The sequence below is a fragment of the Macaca nemestrina genome, chromosome 5 (genome assembly GCF_043159975.1).
Source record: "Macaca nemestrina isolate mMacNem1 chromosome 5, mMacNem.hap1, whole genome shotgun sequence".
Taxonomy (NCBI): domain Eukaryota; kingdom Metazoa; phylum Chordata; class Mammalia; order Primates; family Cercopithecidae; genus Macaca; species Macaca nemestrina.
This window is the reverse complement of record NC_092129.1, coordinates 79,147,026-79,169,461: the sequence shown is the minus strand read 5'-3', so window position 1 is coordinate 79,169,461 and position 22,436 is coordinate 79,147,026. Positions and strand designations below refer to the sequence as shown.

General features: G+C 46.9%; 1 protein-coding gene across 1 annotated transcript; it reads left to right on the top strand.

Annotated features, from left to right (window-relative positions):
• The first annotated feature begins 357 nt into the window (after nucleotides 1–357).
• MTRES1 (mitochondrial transcription rescue factor 1) lies at nucleotides 358–21,709 on the top strand. The gene is made up of 4 exons (XM_011736399.2): nucleotides 358–445; nucleotides 11,867–12,348; nucleotides 16,719–16,791; nucleotides 21,183–21,709. The coding sequence occupies exons 2-4, from the start codon at nucleotides 11,879–11,881 to the stop codon at nucleotides 21,360–21,362; spliced, it is 723 nt and encodes a 240-aa protein (XP_011734701.1). The 5' UTR covers nucleotides 358–445; nucleotides 11,867–11,878; the 3' UTR covers nucleotides 21,363–21,709.
• The last annotated feature ends 727 nt before the right edge of the window (nucleotides 21,710–22,436 follow it).

The window sequence follows — 22,436 nt, the reverse complement described above, 5'->3', positions numbered from 1 at the left end:
GAACGAGAATCGCTTGAACCCAGGAGGCGGAGGTTGCAGTGAGCTGAGATTACGCCACTGCACTCCAGCCTGGGCAACAGAGTGAGACTCGGTTTCAACAAAAAAAAAAAAAAAAAAAAGAAAGAAAGAAAAGAGAAAAGAAAAAAGAAAAAAATAAAAATAAAAAAGAATTAAGATGAGCTCTCTTCGGTCAGGTGGAATCAGGCGGCCCTGGCTTCTTCGCTGGGCTCGCCTGCGGTTGTGCCCCAAGCCTACTTCCCGCTCAGTCCTCCGAGACGTGGCTTCCAGCAGGGGTCGCTGCTTCGCTGCCGCCCTGGCCTCGCGCCCAGCTCGACCCGCTCTCACCGCGCCGGCGCCGGCGGAAGGGGCGGGGCGCAGGTAGGGGTGGCCTGGAGGCCTGCAGTCCGCGCGGCCACGGGGAGGGACGAGAGGGCCTGACGTACAGGTGAGTGCGCCTCTGCTGGTGCGCCGCGCCGGGCCCCCTGCCCGCGCCCCCTGTCACTTCGCCCTGCCGCCCCGCCCACGCTCCAGCCGTGTCTCCCCATGAGTGTCCCGTATTCTGCCAGCCTTGGGACGCCCCGCGAGCCCAGGGCTGCGCAGGGGCTGCGGTAATTGAGCGCGGCGAGGACTTCCGTTCCTGCGTCCGATCGCTCCTGCTGGCTCCGAATGCAGATTGCGAACCCGGGAACGCAGTTGTCCATTTCCTTTGACCTTGGGGACCCAGGAGGGTGCACTGCCCGCGGGGGCGGGGAGGGAGCTAGAGGAACCCGACTCTGTCTTAGCCCGCAGCCTTCGAGGTCTCCAAGTAAAGGGAAGGATCTTTAGCTGTATTAGACTTCAAAGCGTTTAGACCAGTTTCTCCATCTTACGGAGCGGTGAACGGGCTCAGGAATGTGGAGCGTTTCCTGGCGTCAAGCAGGTCAAAGTCAGCGCTGCTTTTCTTACAGACACTGCTTTTCTTACAGACACTGCTTTTCTTACAGTCTTCGGTTAGTTCAGATTGTATACCTCTCCTGAAGATGTCACCCAGAACCTCCTATGAGCTTCTGCCGTGATCATTCCTCCACTCACCCTACACCAACGCCAAAGAGATCTTTTAAAATGAACTTCTATCAGGTCAATTCCCAGGGCCCATCATTGCGTGTTCTTTTCCTGATTCATTCGAATGCACCCGTTCTGATCAATTTTTATTCCACAGGGGGGTGTTGTTTTGTCGTTTTTTAAGACACTAGCTCTGTGGTCAAGCCTAGAATACAGTGCTGTGAACTCTGCTCATTGCAGCCTCCCCCTCCCAGGTTCAAGCGATTCTTCCGCCACAGCCTCCCGAGTAGCTGTGACTACAGGTGTGCGCCACCACGCCTGGCTAATTTTTGTGTTTTTAGTAGAGACGAGGTTTCACCATGTTGGCCAAGCTGGTCTCGAACTCCTGGCCTCAACTAATCCGCCCCCCTCAGCCTCCCAAAGTGCAGGAATTACAGGCGTGAGCCACTGCGTCTGGCCTATTTTTATTTTAGATCTCACTGTGTTGCCCAGGCTGATCTCAAGCTCTTGGACACAAGCAATTCTCCTGCCTTGGCCTCCCAAAGTGCTGGGATTATAGGCGTGAGCCACCTGCCTGACCTCATTTGCCCTCTCAATCCCCCTTACCCTGCTCCACTTTCTTCCCCTAGAGCATTAACCACCAGCTATCATGTAATTTACACGGTGTTTTTTTGTGTGTGTGTACCTGTTTCCCCTACTAGAGTATAAACTCTACAAGAATAGGAATCTTCATCCATATGTTTTTCCTCTGCTGAATTTCTAGTGCCCAAATTAGTGCGTGGCACATGGGGAGTGCTTAATTAAGGGGAGGAGGCCAGTGTTGCTGAAGCTGAATTTGCAAGAGTCAGATTGCAGATGAGTTGGAGAGGAAATGGGGGCTGAGGGAGCACCAGATCCTGTAGAGCCTTTAGACCATGGTAGAGACTTTGCTTTTCTCTGAGTGCTTTTGTAGGGATTTGAGGAAAGGAGTGACATTGTATGAATGACTTTATTATGTACCCACATGGAGGTGTCAAATAGGCGTTAGATATTGTGTTGCAGGTCCCCAGGTTCATTGATTCACTAAGAGGACTCAAAAGACTCAGCACATAGTCATACTCACAGCTGTGATTTATTATAGCAAAAGGATACAAAGCAAAATAAGCAAAGGGAAAAGATGCATGGGACAAAGTCTGGAGGAAACCAGGTGCAGTCTTCTGAGTCCTCTCCTAGTGGAGTCACATGGGGTATACTTAATTCTTGCAGCATCAAATTATGACAAGACATGAGAGATCTATATCAGGAAAGCTCATAGAGCTCATTTTTCCAATAAAAAGTCACATAGGCACTGTCTGCCTAGAGTGTGCCAAAATTTCAGCTGCCCCAGAAAAACGCAGGTGTTCAGAATCACATTGTACAGTTCCAGCACAGTGAGCCGCTCTTATCCAGGTGGGAATTGTGGGAACCCTCATGAAGTTCAAGTTCCCAGACACTAGCCATGGGCCAACTATGCAAGCAGGCATTCTAAGGATAGCAATCTCAGGCCTGTTATATTAATTCTTTTCTGCACAGATGTACGAGTCTGGAATTTGGGAGAAAGTCCTGGAATGGGAATATAGATTAGGGTGTGGTTGGCATATAGGTGGTATTTAAAGCCATAGAAATGATTGGTGTCTTGATAATGCGTTTGTAAGAATTAATTGGGTACACTTAAGAGGTGAGCCAGATAAAGTGAATGTATAAGAGAAGAGGACCAAAGATAGAGCCCTGGGCCCCTCCAACTTTAAGATATCAGGGAAGGCCAGGCACAGTGGCTCAGGCCTGTAATCCTAGCACTTTGGGAGGCTGAGGTGGGCGGGTCACTTGAGGTCAGGATTTCCAAACCAGCCTGGCCAACATGGTGAAACCCTGTCTCTACTAAAAATATAAAAATTAGCCAGGTGTGGTGGTAAGTGCCCGTAATCCCAGCTACTTTGGAGGCTGAGGTGGGAGAATATGGCCTGAACCCAGGAGGCAGAGGTTGCAGTGAGTCAAAATCGCGCCACTGCACTCCAGCCTGGACAACAGAGGAAGACCCTGTCTCGAAAAAAGAAAGGCCGGGTGCGGTGGCTCACGCCTGTAATCCCAGCACTTTGGGAGGCCGAGACGGGCGGATCACGAGTTCAGGAGATCGAGACCATCCTGGCTAACATGGTGAAACTCCGTCTCTACTAAAAATACAAAAAATTAGCCGGGCGTGGTGGTGCGCGCCTGTAGTCCCAGCTACTCGGAGGCTGAGGCAGGGGAATGGTGTGAACCCGGGAGGCGGAGCTTGCAGTGAGCCGAGATCTCTCTGCTGCACTCCAGCCTGGGCGGCAGAGCGAGACTCCGTCTCAAAAAATAAAAAAAAAAGAAAGGAAAAGAAAAGAAAGAAGATGTCAGGGAGAAGAGAAGGACGCAGCAAAGGAGTCTCCTTTTTTTCGGGGGGGAGATAAGAGTTTCGCACTTGTGGCCCAGTCTGGAGTGCAGTGGCCTCGGCTCACTGCAGCCTCCGCCTCCCAGATTCAAGTGATTCTCTTGCCTCAACTTCCTGAGTAGCTGGAATTACAGGTGCCCGCCATTGTGCCTAGCTAATTTTTTTTTTTTTTTTTTTTTTTTTGAGACGTTGTCTCACTCTTGTTGCCCAGGCTGGAGTGCAATGGCGCAATCTTGGCTCACTGCAACCTCCCCCTCCTGGGTTCAAGCGATTCTCGTGCCTCATCCTCCTGAGTAGCTGGGATTACAGGCACATGCCACCACGCTCAGCTAATTTTTGTATTAGTAGTAGAGACAGGGTTTCTCCATGTTGGTCAGGCTGATCTCGAACTCCCAACTTAAGGTGATCCACTCGCCTTGGCCTCCCAAAGTGCTGGGATTACAGGCGTGAGCCACCGTGCCCGGCCAGCAAAGGAGTCTTAGAAGCAGCAGCCACAGGAGAGATAGGAAGAAAACCAAGAGTGAGGTGTCTTGGAGACCAAGTGAAGAAGAGAGGCGTTATCAGTTTTTTCAAGTGCTGCTGAGAAGTCAATTAAGATGAGGACTGACATGACCTTTTGGATTTAGAAAATGAAAGGAGTGGAGTTGAGGAGAGTTAGACAACCATTTTGAGGAGTTTTATGGTAAAGAGGGGCAAGAAAAGAGTTGGTAGCTGGGGGGTGTGGAGGCAAGAGGTTTGTGTAATTGATTGCTTTTGAATGAGAGAAAAATAACAGCATCCTGTCCTTTACTATAGCCACCCCCACATTGACTCATTTCCTCACATATGCCAAGTGCCTGGCTAGGCCCTGGTATAAAACATGCAGTCCTTGTTGTCAGGGAACTGCCATTTAAGTGGAATGTGGGCAAGTAAAACTGTCTGCCAGGGCACACATGTGAAAGCAGGTCCAGGGGAGGCTGAACCCTGCACCAGCTGGAGCGCAGAGCAAGAATGCCTGAGCTGGGCGTGGTGGATCACGCCTGTAATTCCAGCACTTTGGGAGACTGAGGCAGGCAGATCACAAGGTTAGGAGTTCGAGACCAGGCTGGCCAAAGTTGTGAAACCCATCTCTACTAAAACTACAAAAATTAGCTGGGCATGGTGGCCCATGCCTGTAGTCGCAGCTACTGAGGAGGCTGAGGCAGGAGAATCGCTTGAATCCAGGAGGCGGAGGTCGCAGTGAGCTGAGATCACGCCACTGAACTCCAGCCTGGACAACAGTGCAAGACTCCATCTCAAAAAAAAAAAAAAAAGCCTGAGTATCCTTGAATGCTCATCCTCATTCATCCTTGAATGAGAGAAAAATAACAGCATGCCAATGGAATAGTCCATTATCAAGCAAAAAAATTACTGTTGTAACATGATGTTTCCCCATGGCTCAGTTTCAGGCCCCCTTTGCCCTTTGCTCACAGAACTCTGTAGGCATCCTTGCTCTGCGCTCCAGCTGGTGCAGGATTCAGCCTCCCCTGGGCCTGCTTTCACATGTGTGCCCTGGCAGACAGTTTACTTGCCCACATTCCACTTAAACAGCAGTTCCCTGATGACAAGGACTCTGTGTTTTATACCAAGGCCTACCCAGGCACTTGGCATATGTGAGCAAATGAGTGATTGTGGGGGTGGCTGTAGTAATGGGCAGGATGCTCATTTCGTTTCTAGAAATTGAATCTGCCACCATTCACTGGGTTTGGTATGTCCTGAGCAGAGGAGTGAAGAACAGGGCACTGTGTAGGCCCTATCGCTACCCTTAGAGTTTGGGAGATAATTTGTGACTTAATTTGAAAGTAACAAAAAAAAGGATAGTGTTGGTGCAACCAGAGTATGGAAAAGGGCATGTGGAGCATGGCTTGGTAGAGGAGGATGTGGCTTGTGTGGAGTGTGGAGGAAGAGAAGACCGTGACAAAAGGACAGGAACTTTTCAGTAGTAGATATTTTTTTTCCAAATGAGCTGTAAGGAACCCAGTATTCTCCAGTGCTGCTTCGGTTGGAGAGGAGCTGGGTGCCTGGTTCTCTTCTCTGGCACCCCCACTTCCAACTCAGGGCTTCCTTGAACAGTTTCAAAGTCCTGAGGCAGGGCCGGGTGCGGTGGCTCATGCCTGTAATCCCAGCACTTTGAGCAACCGAGGTGGGTGGATCACGAGGTCAGGAGATCAAGACCATCTTGACTAACACGATGAAACCCCGTCTCTACTAAAGATACAAAAAATTAGCCGGGTGTGGTAGCGGGTGCCTGTAGTCCCAGCTACTTGGATAGCTGAGGCAGGAGAATGGCATGAACCTGGGAGGCGGAGCTTGCAGTGAGCCGAGATTGCGCCACTGCACTCCAGCCTGGGCGACAGAATGAGACTCCGTCTCAAAAAAATAGTAACAAAGTTCTGAGGCAGAATCTGGGTCCTCCCTTGTGACCCTGAGTGCCCACTGCTGACAACTACAAATAGTCATCATCTCCAGCAAGAATTAGGTTAATATGTTTCCTCAATTTTATGTTTTTAATGAATTTTATCTAAGCTTCCAACATCTGCCAATGTTTGCCTGCTAGAAAGTTAAGCTGATCACAGTGAGAGGTAGTGAGTAGCTAATAAACACAAGGGAATTCGTGGCTTGACATTTTGGTGTGTTTTTTGAGTTTACAAGTGTATCTGATTCTAATGGTTATTTTCTGCTAGGAAAGGTTTCCTAATGCAGGTAGATGTAACTCTACTTGTGACGTCGGCAGAGAGCCACATCATATCTAGGCATTCCTCAAAGTAAACAACGGTATGGTAAAAACTAGGACTTTTTTCAAAGGCAGGAAGAGTGTAAAAAATATACTAAAAATAAATAAAAATAAAAATAGGACTTACAGATGGGGAATGTGGGCACCCAGGGTCTGACACAGAAACAGGACTTCTACCCCTAGCCATGGGTACTTCCCTCCCCTAGGTGTCTCCTCTTAGGATTTCTTCTAAGTTGGGGCAACAGTTCCTCCCACTCTTCTGTCCCTGAAAACTATCTGTTCTTTCAGGTATTGCACTAGTTGGTGAGTTTTTATTCCAGAAAAAAAAAATAAGAAAATAGATGTCAGGGTGTGGAAGAAAGAGCACTTAACTTGGAGTTGGAAGACTGATGGACAGTTCAGCTTGGTAGTAATGAGTCTAGGCTTTGGAGCTTGGATGCCTAGATTTGAATAGTGTCTGTGTGACCCTATAGCTGAGATGGGCTTGTTGCAAGGAATAAATGAGTTAATGTGTAGAGCAATGCCTGGCCCACAGTAAAAACAATGAGCCTTAAGAAGACTTGACCAGCCAGGCGTGGTGGCTCACGCCTGTAATCCTAGCACTTCGGGAGGCCGAGGCAGGTGATCACCTGAGGTCAGGAGTTCAAGACCACCCTGGGCCACGTGGTGAAACCCTGTCACTACAAAAATACAAAAATGAGCCGGGCACAGCGGCACATGCCTGTAATTGCAGCTACTTGGGAGGCTGAGACACGAGAATCACTTGAACCCAGGAGGCGGAGGCTGCAGTGAGCCAAGATTGAACCTCTGCACTCCAGCCTGGGCAACAGAGTAAGACTCCATCTCATTTACTAGCTGTGCCACTTAGCTTATTCTTAAATTGCTTCAGCTTTTGTTTGTACTCATCTGCAAAATGAGGGAACAGCACAAAGTCATCCCTCAGAGACTGCTTTTTTTTTTTTTCTTGTTTTTGAAACGGACCACTCTTGTTACCCAAGCTGGAGTGCAATGGCACAGTCTCGGCTCACCATAACCTCCGCCTCCCAGGTTCAAGCAGTTCTCCTGCCGCAGCCTCCCAAATTGCTGGGATTACAGGCACACGCCACCACACCTGGCTAATCTTGTATTTTTAGTAGAGACCGGGTTTCTCCATGTTAGCCAGGCTGGTCTCAAACTCCCAACCTCAGGTGATCCGCCCACCTCGGCCTCCCAGAGTGCTGGGATTACAGGCATGAGCCGCCAAAGTAAAACTTTTAATAATGACTCTACGACTTAGGACCAACACAGACTTCCTGGGGATGATGTTAGAGAGCTCTGGCCACCTATGGCTAAACCTTCCTGTGTGTTTTGGGTGGTTGGGAGAGTGTGAGAGGCTGTGCTTATGAGTTAATTATTTTTCTTCAGATTTTCCATTGTGAAGGATCTATGCTAAAATCTTGTTAACAGTGGTTAACATGGATTGGACTAGGGCTGGTTTTAATTTTCTTTTTTTGAGATGGAGTTTCACTCTTGTCGCCCAGGCTGGTGTGCAATGGCACAGTCTTGGCTCACTGCAACCTCCACCTCCTGGGTTCAAGCGATTCTCCTGCCTCAGCCTCCCAAGTAGCTGAGATCACAGGCGCCCACCACCATGCCTGGCTAATTTTTGTATTCTTAGTAGAGACAGGGTTTCACCATGTTGGCCAGGCTGATCTCAAACTCCTGACCTCAGGTGGTCTGCCAGCCTTGGCCTTCCAAAGTGCTGGGATTACAGGTAGTGAACCACCACATCCGGCCAATTTTCCTCATATTTTTTCAAATTTTCTACATGAAAATTTATTTTATATACATATAATCAGAAATTTTATGAAAAAAATTATTGCATATAGGGGGTATACTCAGCCTTTTCTAGTTATGACTGTTAGGGGGGCATCTAATTTAAGTTAATGCCCCTGATATTCAAATATACTGCTGTTGCCAACACTGGGCCACTGGCCATACAAACCTGTGCCAAAGTTTTCCTAGACCCACAGTGAGAAAAATAAATGACAACAGTTGATTTCTTATAATGCTGAATGTATTCATCTTAAAGAAGTTTAATTCTGGCCGGGTGCTGTGGCTCACGTCTATAATCCCAGCACTTTGGGAGGCTGAGGCGGGCAGATCACCTGAGGTCAGGAGTTCGAGACCAGCCTGACCAACATGGAGAAACCCCGTCTGTAATAAAAATACAAAATTAGCTGGGCGTGGTAGCGCATGCCTGTAATTGCAGCTGCCCAGGAGGCTGAGGCAGGAGAAGTGCTTGAACCCAGGAGGCAGAGGTTGCGGTGAACTGAGATCAAGCCATTTAACTCCAACCTGGGCAACAAGAGCAAAACGCCATCTCAAAAAAAGTTGTTTAATTCTGAGATGATGTCCTTCCTACTCTTTTGGCATGAAATCTTTCTTGGAGTCCACCATGAGGTATCTTTCTCAATTTTGTTTTTTTGTAGAGATGGAGTCTCACTGTTGCACAGGCTGGTCTCAAACTCCTGGGCTCAAGCAGTCTTTCTCCCTCAGCCTCCCAAAGTGCTGGGATACAGGTGTAAGCCACTGCTCCTAGCCTAGTTACCTTTAAAAAAATTTTTAATTGTACTAATCAATGAAATAGTCTGGGAAATGCTGAAATCTGGTGTTTTCTTCCTTTATTTCTGATTATGTAAAATTTTATTTATTTTCTTTTTTTGAGATGGAGGCTCGCTCTCTTGCCCAGACTGGAGTACTGTGACACGATCTCGGCTCACTGCAACCTCTGCCTCCCAGGTTCAAGCACCCACCACCACACCCGGCTAATTTTTTTGTATTTTTAGTAGAGGTGGGGTTTCACCGTGTTGGCCAGGATGGTGTCAAGCTCCTGACCTCAAGTGATCTGCCCACCTCAGCCTCCCAAAGTGTTGAGATTACCGGCCTGAGCCACCATGCCCGGCTCCAGCTAATTTTTGTACTAAAAGTAGAGATGGGGTTTCGCCATGTTGGCCAGGTTGGTCTTGAACTCCTCACCTCAAGTGATCCTCCCTCCTTAGACTCCAAAGTGGTTGGATTACAGACGTGAGCCACCGTACCCAGCCTGATTATGTAAAATTTAAAATTAGCGAGACCTCATCTCTACTAAATAAATTAAATCTAAAAAATTTAAAGGCATTCCTATTAATGGGTATTATTCATTCTCTATTACATTAGAATATGTGTAAAAGTAATTATTGGCAACATTTCTTTTCTTTTTATTTTTTTTTATTTTTTTATTTTTGAGACGGAGTCTCGCTCTGTCCCCCAGGCTGGAGTGCAGTGGCCGGATCTCAGCTCACTGCAAGCTCTGCCTCCCGGGTTTACGCCATTCTCCTGCCTCAGCCTCCTGAGTAGCTGGACTACAGGCACCCGCCACCGTGCCCGGCTAATTTTTTGTATTTTTAGTAGAGATGGGGTTTCACCATGGTCTCGATCTCCTGACCTTGTGATCCACCCGCCTCGGCCTCCCAAAGTGCTGGGATTACAGGCGTGAGCCACCGCGCCCGGCGGCAACATTTCTTTTGAAGGTATTTCAGGTAGTTTTTAGTCATTATTTTAGAGTACTCTGGATTATATAGCATTTTATTTATTTATTTTATTTTATTTTTGAGACAGAGTCTCACTCTATCGCCCAGGCTGGAGTGCAGTGGTGCGATCTCAGCTCACTGCAGCCTTTACCTCCCAGGGTCTAGCGATTCTCCTGCCTTAGCCTCCCAAGTAGCTGGGATTATAGGTGCATGCCACCACACCTGGCTAATTTTTGTAATTTTATTAGAGATGGGGTTTCACCATGTTGGCCAGGCTGGTCTTGAACTCCTGACCTCAGGAGATTCACCCGCCTCAGCCTCCCAAAGTGCTGCGATTACAGGTGTGAGCCACCATGCCCACCCTAGCATTTTAAAATTGTTCCAAATTATAGTTATGTTGAAATAGAGTCTTTACATTCAGTCTGCTTTATTTCTCTTTCAAGACTTAGATTGGAGTCCCAAGAGTGGTGGATTAATAGAGTTGAGATTTTGTTGTATGCTTATCCCCACCAGGAAAATAAGGCCCAAAATGTTAAATACAATTTGGAAGTAGCTAGCTCCATGTTTTTGAGTGGGCCATAATCAGAGGTATCAATCTTAAGGTACAGTCTAGGCACAAAGGAAAGTCATTTGCAGACTCCCAGTACAAGGATGTTGATCATATGGAAACCCTTCCCTCATGACCAAATCATGGTCTCTAAAACCTTCTTGATATACTTGCAGGGGAGGGGGTGGGTGTGAGTCTGCCACCATCATAAGATGGTTTCTCCTTCATTTGAAGTAACTGTAGGAATTGATTGCCCTCTGACATGTCACAAGCACTTGTCACAATTCCCTAGTTTGTGGGTCTCTAGACCCCTTCCTTGTCTGCTAGCTAATGCCTCTGTTAAACATGGGGAAGGAGATGTAAAAGGAGTTAAAATGCAGGTCTGTCCAGTTTGCTCACCCTTACCTCTGATTTGCTAGGGCTGGAGGTTGAAATAAAGTTTAGAGATTCACTCTTGATTTCATGAAGTCATGATCTGGTGTCCTTCCTTGGCAAAGTCAGTGTTGTAAGGATGTAATGTGTGTCAGTCAACAGTCTTTCTCTCCAAATTTTCCTTTAAAAAAAAAAAAAAAAAAAAAAAACAGGCCAGGCACAGTGGCTCAGTCCTGTAATCCCAGCATTTTGGGAGGCCAAGGCAGGCAGATCACCTGAGGTTGGGAGTTTGAGACCACCTTGACCACCATGGAGAAACCCTGTTTCTACTAAAAATACAAAATTAGCCGGGCATGGTGATGCATGCCTGTAATTCCAGCTACTGGGGAGGCTGAGGCAGGAGAATAGCTTGAACCCGGGAGGCAGAGGTTGCGGTGAGCCGAGATGGTGCCATTGCACTCCAGCCTGGGCAACAAGAGCGAAACTCCATCTCAAAAAAAAAAAAAAATTGAAAATTAAAAAAACCAAAAATCATTGAGAACTATTGTTAGTATTTTTTTAGAAGCAGTCAGTACCCAAAGCTAATTTGGGGGAGGGAGAAGAGTAGAACCAGTGCTTTCACACATACTAGTATCACATTGGACCTTCCTGACAATCCTATGAGCTAATCACATTAGTTGCAGCTAGAAGATTCACTGTGCTGTGATATATGGCCCCTGGTACATGCAGATTGATACGACTTTTTTTTTTTTTTTTTAATTTTGAGATGTGGTTTCTTGTTGCCTGGGCTGGAGTGTAATGGCATGATCTCGGCTCACTGCACCCTCTACCTCCCAGGTTCAAGCGATTCTCCTGCCTCAGCCTCCTGAGTAGCTGGGATTACAGGTGCCTGCCACCACGCCTGGCTAATTTTTGTATTTTTAGTAGAGATGAGATTTGGCCATGTTGGCCAGGCTGGTCTTGTACTCCTGACCTCAGGTGATCTGCCCACCTCAGCCTCCCAAAGTGCTGAGATTACAGGCGGGAGCCGCCGCGCCAGGCCCGATAGGACTTTTTAGGGGCGCATACGTATAGTACTGGACAAAGTGTTCATAGTGCATATGGTTTATGTTGTAAGAACGTCATGACACTGCATTTGTGAGATAAAACTGATTTATTATCTGTTTCAGATTATAAGCGCCATGGCTATGGCTAGTGTTAAATTGCTTGCTGGTGTTTTAAGAAAGCCAGATGCCTGGATTGGACTCTGGGGTGTTCTCCGAGGGACACCTGCGTCATACAAACTCTGTACTTCCTGGAATCGATACTTGTATTTTTCTAGTACCAAGTTACGTGCACCAAATTATAAAACACTTTTTTATAGTATTTTCTCACTGCGACTCCCAGGACTTTTACTATCTCCAGAATATATTTTTCCTTTTTCCATAAGACTCAAAAGTAATATAAGCTCTACAAAATCTACTAAGAAGTCTCTGCATAAAGTAGATGAAGAGGACTCTGATGAAGAAAGCGATCATGACGAGATGAGTGAGCAGGAAGAGGAGCTTGAGGATGACCCTACTGTAGACAAAGACTATAAAGACCTGGAAAAAGCAGTGCAGTCTTTTCGGTATGATGTTATCTTGAAGACGGGGCTAGATATTGGGAGAAAGTGAGTATGATACACATTTCATTATAAACTCACTCATAGTCGTGTTATTTTAATGTAGCATTCCAAATCACTTGGCCCATATTATGGTGAAGAATAACCACAATAAAAGGACCTTTATAGGTAACCTGTTTCAATTATTTCATTTTATAGATGAGCAAACTGATTTCCAAAGAAGTCAAGTGACTGCCTGCAAATCCCATGTGCCATATTAGAAAATTTGAATCTAAGGCACAGTTGACTGTAAGATGAACCATTGATTTAATAACAGCTTCTTGAGGAGAAAATGAATCACCATATTAGATGTATGTAGCAAGCATAAAATGCACCGGGATATTTCACAAATGCTATAATGTGAAACGGTACCTCGGCTGGGCACGGTGGCTCATGCCTGTAATCCCAGCACTTTGGGAGGCCGAGCTGCGTGGATCACAAGGTCAGGAGTTCAAGACAGCCTGGCCAATACGGTGAAACTCTGTCTCTACTGAAAATACAAAAATTAGCCAGGCGAGGTGGCAGGCGCCTGTAGTCCCAGCTACTTGGGAGGCTGAGGCAGGAGAATTGCTTGAACCTGGGAGGCAGAGGTTGCAGTGAGCCAAGGTCGCGCCACTGCACTCCAGCCTGGGCAACAGAGCAAGACTCCATCTGGAAAAAAAAAAAAAAGGTACCTCTTAGAATTAACAGCATGATGTATAATAAGATGATGGTTAAGAATGCAGGCTTTGGCCAGGCGCGGTGGTTCATGCCTGTAATCCCAGCACTTTGGGAGGCTGAGGCAGGCAGATCACAAGGTCAGGAGATCGAGACCATTCTGGCTAGTACGGTGAAACCCAGTCTCTACTAAAAATACAAAAAATTAGCTAGGCGTGGTGACAGGCACCTGTACTCCCAGCTGCTCAGGAGGCTGAGACAGGAGAATGGCATGAACCTGGAGGTAGAGCTTGCAGTGAGCTGAGATGGCGCCACTGCACTCCAGCCTGGGCGACAGAGCAAGACTCCGTCTCAAAAAAAAAAAAAAACAAAACAGAATGTGGGCTTTGGAGCCAGATTACTGGGGTTTCAGTCCTGGTTCTGTGTGACCTTGGGTTAGTTACTTAAACTTTCTGAGCCTCAGTTTTCTCATCTGTAAAATGAAGATGATAGAACCTAGTTTAGAGAGTGGTTGCTAGGATTGAGTGCATATATATCTATCTCAAGCACTTATAACAGTGTCTGGCACATAGTAGGTACTCAATATATGCGGGCTGTTTTGAAGAAAATACTACATATGTTCATGTATAATAGAGGTATTGAGGCCGGGCGCGGTGGCTCAAGCCTGTAATCCCAGCACTTTGGGAGGCCGAGGCGGGTGGATCACGAGGTCAGGAGATCGAGACCATCCTGGCTAACATGGTGAAACCCTGTCTCTACTAAAAATACAAAAAACTAGCCGGGCGCGGTGGCGGGCACCTGTAGTCCCAGCTACTCGGAGGCTGAGGCAGGAGAATGGCGTGAACCCGGGAGGCGGAGCTTGCAGTGAGCCGAGATCGCGCCACTGCTCTCCAGCCTGAGTGACAGAGTGAGACTCCGTCTCAAAAAAAAAAAAAAAAATAGAGGTATTGAGTCTAACCTTTCAGATTTCTTTTTTTTTTTTTTTTTTTTTTTTTGAGACGGAGTCTCGCTCTGTGGCCCCAGCTGGAGTGCAGTGGCGCGATCTCGGCTCACTGCAAGCTCCACCTCCTGGGTTTACGCCATTCTCCTGCCTTAGCCTCCCAAGTAGTTGGGACTACAGGCGCCTGCCACCACGCCCAGCTAATTTTTTTGTATTTTTTTAGTAGAGACAGGGTTTCACTGTGCTAGCCAGGATGGTCTCGATCTTGTGACCTCATGATCCGCCCACCTCGGCCTCCCAAAGTGCTGGGATTACAGGCGTGAGCCACTACGCCCAGCAAAGATTTCTTTAGTATTCTGATTCCCTCTCTGCTAGATTAATTATATAAGAATAGTGGCCTTCATTGTTCATTTATTCCTTTAGGAATGATTGCATGCATATTGTATACAATGTAAGAATTGTGATATGAATAAATGCAGAAAAAGTCTTGTGTAGTTTGTACCTTTATGACCTAATGTAATGTCATAGTTTAATTTTTTAATCCTTGAAGCTTAAGAGATTTATAAAAAGGGCTGGGCGTGGTGGCTCACGCCTGTAATCCCAGCATTTTCAGAGGCCGAGGCAGGTGGATCACGAGGTCAGGTGATCAATACCATCCTGGCTAACACAGTGAAACCCCGTCTCTACTAAAAATAGAAAAAATTGGCTGGGCGTGGTGGTGGGCGCCTGTAGTTCCAGCTAATCAGGAGGCTGAGGCAGGAGAATGACGTGAATCTGGGAGGCGGAGCTTGCAGGGAGCCAAGATCGCGCCACCGCACTCCAGCCTGGGCGACAGAGCGAGACTTCATCTCAGAAAAAAAAAAAAAGAGAGAGAGATTAATAAAAATGAGCCAGCCCACAGGCCCCGCCCTTGGCATTCTGATTAGGGTGCCATTAGAGAATGTTCTCTAAACTCTGTAAACTCTGGCAAACTAATAAGGAGGCCTCTCCTCTCCCAGAGTAGAAACTGCTGCTGTTATTATTAAGCCGAGCTCCACATGTCAGTCACCTGGAATCAGATCATCAAAAAGAAAGGGTGTACTGATTTTTAGCTGCTTCCTCCCCTGGTCTTGTTGCCCCAGTGACTTAAGTTCAGAGAGAACAGCAGCTGTCAGATTGGAATTTCCCCAGCCTCAGTACGAACTGGTAGAGGGTTTCTTAATAGCCTTGCCATACGCGTGGTGCCTGGTTTTTCTCTCAGTGTACAGAGCAGGTATCTGAGGGGAAGGCAGTGCCCACTCACTTTGGCTGTCGTGAATCACCAGAGCTGCAGCCTGGCCATGTGATCTCTGCACTGGGAGTCAGGCGGAGTACCCCAGGCCCCTGTCCAGAATGGAGCTTGACATGTATGCTAAAACCTCTCTTAAGGCTCCATCCAATTAACTGCCCAAATCTTTGCAGCAGTTCGACATCTATTTAGAAATGCCCTTTGGTCTCCCTGTTTTAGATACACAACAGAGCAGGTGACTTTCAGTTTCCCAGGACTCAAAATGGAGACTGTGGAGAATCACCGTCAGAGTAAACATTAATGGAAGGCTGGGTGTGGTGGCTCACGCCTATAATCCCAGCACTTTGGGAGGCCGAGGCAGGCGGATCACGAGGTCAGGAGATCGAGACCATCCTGACTAACACGGTGAAACCCCGTCTCTACTAAAAATACAAAAAAAAAAAAAAAATTAGCCTGGTGTGGTGGCAGGCGCCTGTATTCCCAGCTACTTGGGAGGCTGAGGCAGGAGAATGGCGTGAACTTGTTAGGCAGAGCTTGCAGTGAGCCAAGACCACACCACTGCACTCCAGCCTAGGCAATGGAGCGAGAATCTGTCTCAAAAAATAATACTAATAATAAAAATGGCAAGTGTTTCTCTCAAACTTGTATACAGTTGATGCTTGAACAGTGTGGGGGTTAGGGGTGCCAACCCCCATGCGGTTGAAATGCCACATACAACTTTTGACACTTAACTTGTAATATTTTGACACTCTGAAAACTTAACTACTGATATAGCCTACTGTTGACCAAAGGCCTTACTGATACACAGTTACAATAAAGTAAGCTCGAGAAAAGAAAATGTTACTAAGAAAAGCATAAGAAAGTGAAAATATATATACTATTTACTAAGTGGAAGTGGATCATCATGAAGGTCTTCATCCTGGCTGAGGAGGAGGAGGAAGAGGAGGTGTGGACTTGCCCTCAGGGGTGGCAGAGGCTAAAGGAAATCCACATATAAGTGGATCTGCACAGTTTGGGCCCGTGCTGGCCAAGGGTCAACTGCGATTGTTTTGAGTATATTTCTATATTTTAAAGCACTTTACCTTTAAAAAAATAGATACAAGGCAGGGCGCAGTGTTTCATGCCTATAATCATAGCACTTTGGGAGGCCAAGGTGGGCGGATTACAAGGTCAGGAGTTCAAGACCAGCCTGGCCAACAGTGAAACCCCGTCTCTCCTAAAAATACAAAAGTTAGGCATGTTGGTGTGTGCCTGTGGTCCCAACTACTGGGAGGTTGAGGCAGGAGAATCACTTGAAACCGGGAGGTGGAGGTTGCAGTGAGCCAACATCACACCACCGCATTCCAGCTTGGGCAACAAAGTGAGACTTTGTCTCAAAAAACAACAAAAAAATAGATTTGAGGGTACAAGTGCCATTTTGTTACATGGATATATTGCCTGGTGATGAAGTCTGGGCTTTAGTGTACCCATCACCCAAATTGTGTACATTGTTGCTTTTTTTTTTTTTTTTTGTAGCAAAGTGGAAGATGCATTCTACAAAGGTCAACTCAGACTGAATGAGGAAAAATTATGGAAGAAAAGCAGAACGGTGAGATACTAACCTAAAATGACAGCCAGATGTTTTCATCACTTACTCTGCTAGTAACTAAATTAATGCTGCCCCAAATTTTCCCTCTGGCTCCTCTTCCTTCTCTGAGGTCCTCTGTGGTCCTCCAGCTCAAGCTGGTGGGAATCGGCTACAGGCTTCAGACACAGGCACTTTCACTTTTGCAGCCTTAATGACCTTCTGATGAAGCTTCTCCCTTTTAAAATTTTAGAATACGCCACTGTTCGAACTGGCAGAAATCCATTAATTAAACTTCCAGGTCATTAATGTTAGCCCTCATGGAATCCACATAATCAGATTTCAAAGAAACATGTGATCCATGTAGAGTTGTTCTTTGGCCAGTGGTATCTGAGCAGATGTGTAGTTCTGTACAGCTCAGCAGTACCCAGTGAGTGCTTGCTGGATGCACAGCTTTGTGTGCAGAGCAGCTATAAAAAATGATGTGTTCTGTATTTTCTGACAAGTCCATATCAATACTGTTGTTAAGTGAAAGTCAGTTACAAGAAAATGTGTTTCCAGTCTCCACTTTTCTAACAATAAATCATATATAAAAATTCACAGTGGCTCATGCTTGTAATCCCAGTACTCTGGGAGCTGAGGCCTGCGGATCACTTGAGCCCAGGAGTTCAAGACAAGCCTGGGCAGCATGGCAAAGCTCTATTTCTACAAAAAATACAAAAACTTAGCCAAGCGTGGTGGCGGGCGCTTGACCCAGCTACTTGGGAGGCTGAGATGGGAGGATTACCTAAGCCTGGGAGGTCAAGGCTGCAGTGAGCCATAATCATGCCAGTGCACTCCAGTTTGGGTGACAGAGTGAGACCCTGTCTCAAAAAAAAAAATTCTCTCCAGGCACAGTGGCTCACGCCTGTAATCCCAGCACTTTGGGAGGCCAAGGCAGGCGGATCACAAGGTCAGGAGATCAAGACCATCCTGGCTAGCATGGTGAAACCCATCTCTACTAAAAATACAAAAAAAAAAAATTAGCTGGGCGTGGTGGCGGGCGCCTGTAGTGCCGGCTACTCGGGAGGCTGAGGCAGGAGAATGGCATGAACCCAGGAGACAGAGCTTGCATTGAGCTGAGATGGCGCCACTGCACTCCAGGCTGGGCAACAGAGTGAGACTCCCATCTCAAAAAAAAATTCTGTTAGAAAATATGTTTTTGTAAAAGTAAATTACATATATATACACATCTGGAATTACAATGCTGCTATTACTAGTATTTATCTTTAAGTGAAACATTATGGATTATGTTAATTTTCTTCATGCTTTTTATTTTCTGAATTTTTTTACCATGCATATGTATCACTTTCATAATTGGAAAAAACAATACTGGTAATAAAAGTTAACAAAACCCAATAAAAAGGTATGATAGAGACCCTTAAAAAGTGTGAAAGACACAAGACATGTGAGGTGTTGGAAGACATAATCTAACTCTGTGTTCAGGGAACAAAGGTTCCAGAGAAGTTAGATGTACTTTGGAGATTGTTTTGATTTCATCTTTCATATTTCAAAATATCCCTGGGGTTGGAGGATCCAAGCTACATCCGGTTGCCCTAGGACATGGGACATTGAGGCTGTCAGCTGTGCATTTGGGTGAGCACTGAGGCTTCCTGTAGTCCTTGCTAACTGGGATCATGCAGGTTCTTGCAGCTCTGTGGGCAGAAGGAGGGAAAAGTCCCCCATGCTGTCTCAGCCCCCAAGTGCCAAGGCACTGGTGATGCCCCTGACTTGAACCGGCAGGCTGGGACTGTGGCTGTTAGCTGTTGCTCAGTGAGCTGCATGCAGTCATAAACCCTTCTCATCTCTGAATTGCTTTTTCCTCCTTTAGCCTGCCCTCCTTCTAAGCTGCAGTATTCCAAAAACAAGATGTGTTCTTGGAGTAAAGAATGATTACTCCCTGAAAACGCTGTCTCTGTGCTGGGGTCTCATTTACAAACCCCACTAGACTATTTTTCTCCCCCCACCGTTTTGTGATGTTGTTAACTACAGCCTAATTGCTGCTGCTTCATTCTGCCTTGGGTGTTCTGTTGTCTCAGCTGCCTTCCAGGTTTCTTGTGAGGGTCAGCAAAGGAAGGGGGCATTATTAACACTCAGCTGTCTTGTTACTAGGAGGCCTGGTAGCCATGGAAACTGCAGCTAACTGGAGATTTGAAATGTAGATACTTGGAACAGCCCCTAATCCCAGCCAGTTTTGCTTTGTGTCTGCTGAGGGACAGGGCTGTGGAGGGGAATAAAGAATGCCTCGCCTGGCCGGGCGCGGTGGCTCAAGCCTGTAACCCCAGCACTTTGGGAGGCGGAGACGGGCAGATCACAAGGTCAGGAGATCGAGACCATCCTGGCTAACCCGGTGAAACCCCGTCTCTACTAAAAAATACAAAAAACTAGCCGGGCGAGGTGGCGGGCGCCTGTAGTCCCAGCTGCTCGGGAGGCTGAGGCAGGAGAATGGCGTAAACCCGGGAGGCGGAGCTTGCAGTGAGCTGAGACCCGGCCACTGCACTCCAGCCTGGGCGACAGAGCGAGACTCCGTCTCAAAAAAAAAAAAAAAGAATGCCTCGCCTTCCCTGGTCGGCTCTGTGGAGCCAGTGCCTGGCTGCTGACCCCAAAGGGTCAGGTGCTTGTCTGATGCAGCAGCTCTAACCCTCGCTGCCTGCAATTCAGCAAAGCTTTTCTTTGAGCTGAAAACCAGGTGAAACCCAGGGTGTGGTAGGTGTTGGGTAATTGTTGATTAAACAGTGGCTGTGTGGTGCCCAAGTATGGGGAGTGAATCCTTCCTAAACTCATCTCTTCCTGGGATCAGTCAGGTAAAGGAGGAACACCCCTTCTCTACGCTACAAGGAAGCCCCAAAGGGATTCATTCCTTAGCCACACACTAGCCTGCTCTTTAGAGAGGCAGACATCATGCACAATATCTCTATGAAAGGATATACATAGAGTATCCTTTTCTTTGTATGTCTTCTTTGCTTTTCTTTTTCCTTTTCCTTTTTATTTTTATTTTATTTTAGAGACAGGTCTTGCTCGGTTTCCCAGGCTGGAGTGCAGTGGTGCAGCCACAGCTCATTGCAGTCTTGACTTCTGGCCTCAAGTGATCTTCCCACCTCAGCCTCCCGAGTAGCTGCTATGACAGGCACACCACCATATCTGGCTATTTTTTCATTTTTTATAGAGACAGGGTCTCACTGTGTGGTCCAGGCTGGTCTTGAACTCCTGACCTCAAGTGATCCGCCCACCTTGGCCTCCCAAAGTGCTGAGATTACAGACATGAGACACCACACCTAGCCTATATACCTTTTCTTCATATACCCTTTTGTATCTTCTAAATTTTTTATCGCATGCATATATTACTTATTGAAAATGAATTGTAGGCCAGGTGCAGTGACTCACACCTGTAATCCCAGCACTTTGGGAGGCCAAGGCAGGCGGAACACTTGAGACCAGGAGTTTGAGACCAGTCTGGCCAACATGGTGAAACCCCGTCTCTACTAAAAAAACAGAAAGTTGGCCGGGCGCGGTGGCTCAAGCCTGTAATCCCAGCACTTTGGGAGGCCGAGATGGGCGGATCACGAGGTCAGGAGATCGAGACCATCCTGGCTAACATGGTGAAACCCCGTCTCTACTAAAAAATACAAAAAACTAGCCGGGCGAGGTGGTGGGCGCCTGTAGTCCCAGCTACTCGGGAGGCTGAGGCAGGAGAATGGCGTGGACCCGGGAGGCGGAGCTTGCAGTGAGCTGAGATCCGGCCACTGCACTCCAGCCTGGGCGACAGAGCGAGACTCTGTCTGGAAAAAAAAAAAAAAAAATTAATAATAATAATTTGAATGAAATAAGGCACCCTCCCTTTCTTTCTTTCTTTCTTTCTTTCTTTCTTTCTTTCTTTCTTTCTTTCTTTCTTTCTTTCTTTCTTTTTTTTTTGAGACGGAGTCTCCTGCTGTCGCCCAGGCTGGCATGCAGTGACATGATCTCAGCTCACTGTAACCTCCGCTTCCCGGGTTCAAGTGATTCTCCTGCCACAGCCTCCCGAGTATCTGGGGTCACAGGCACCCACCACCACACCCAGCTAATTTTTGTATTTTTAGTAGAGATGAGGTTTCACCATGTTGGCCAGGCTGGTCTCGAACTCCTGACCTCAGGTGATCCACCCAGCTTGGCCTCCCAAAGTGCTGGGATTACAGGCGTGAGGCACCGCACCTGGCCGAGGCACCCTCCCTTTCATGCTGAGGCACTGGGGATAGGTGACAGTGACCGAGGTCAGGGCCTTTTCTCACCTGCCCCTCCTCTGGATCGTGATCATGTGGTGAAAACTCAAAGCAGTAGTGTTTGCATTGGTCTGGATTTCCTGAAGTGTAACCGAGCCTCCGTTTTCTTTTAATTTTCAGGTGAAAGTGGGAGATACATTGGATCTTCTCATTGGAGAGGATAAAGAAGCAGGAACAGAGACAGTTATGCGGATTCTCTTGAAAAAAGTGTTTGAAGAGAAGACTGAAAGTGAAAAATACAGAGTGGTGTTACGGCGGTGGAAAAGTTTAAAGTTGCCTAAGAAGAGAACATCTAAATAAATGGATTGCTTTTTAGCAATAAAGCTGCTTTCTAGTGGTAGAGGAAGGGGTCACCTGAAAAAGAGGACATTTTTATTAAAATAAAGTTCTCTTAGCGTGTGTGGAATCTGCTGAGCCATTTTGTAGAAACTAGGATCCATATCTGGAGACACTTCCCAAGGCCTGCCTTACCCCCACCCCCTGCCCACCTTGATCCATGCCCCTTTGACCTCCTCGTGTGAGAACCCCTTTGCCAGAGTGAGACGTGTGCAGGATGAACTAAGCCCCAGAGGGTTTTAATGGCTTGCCTGCTGTTTCCCACATAAACTACCTCAGGAGTCATTGTAAAATAAACTGGCCTTGTTGTCTCTTAGTGTTTTTATTTAAAATGTTCCCTGTCCAGTGGGGCCAGCTTCCTAGGTTCAGGTTTCTTTAGACAAAACCAAGCAAAGTCAAGGGTACTTTCAGATGTTAGGGGATAACCTCTGGGAGAGCCCTTTCTCCCCTGCCCTTCTGAACTACCAGTGGCAGGGGACCTTAGTTCCCTTCAATTTGTCTTCACAAGTCTGGATGAATAAAGTTTTTCCAGCTAATTTCAAACCAGCTAGTTAGAGCCCATTTGAAATTATTAGTTTAGGGCAGGCAGGGGTCCATAAACAAAGGCAGCCAAAGACTTGTGTTCTATGGCCCTTGAGCCAAGAATGGTTTTTACATCACACATGCATGCACACACACACACAGCCAGAGACCTGTGGCCCACAAAGCCTAAAATATTTACTTTAAAAAAAAAAAAAACCTTTTGGCTTGGCACAGTGGCTTACACCTACCTGCTAACTCGGCATTTTGGGAGGCCAAGGCAGGTGAATCACTTAATCCCAGGAGTTTGAGATCAGCCTGGGGGCAACATAGACTTCATCTCTCTCAAAAAAAAAAAGACATTTTTGTAGAAGGGGGTTCTCACTCTTGCTCAGGCTGTCTCCAACTCCTGGGCTCAGGTGACTGTCTCACTTTGGCTTCCTAAAGTGCTGGGATTACAGGCATGAGCCACTGTACCTGGCCAAAGTCTAAAATATTTACTATCTACCCCTTTACAGA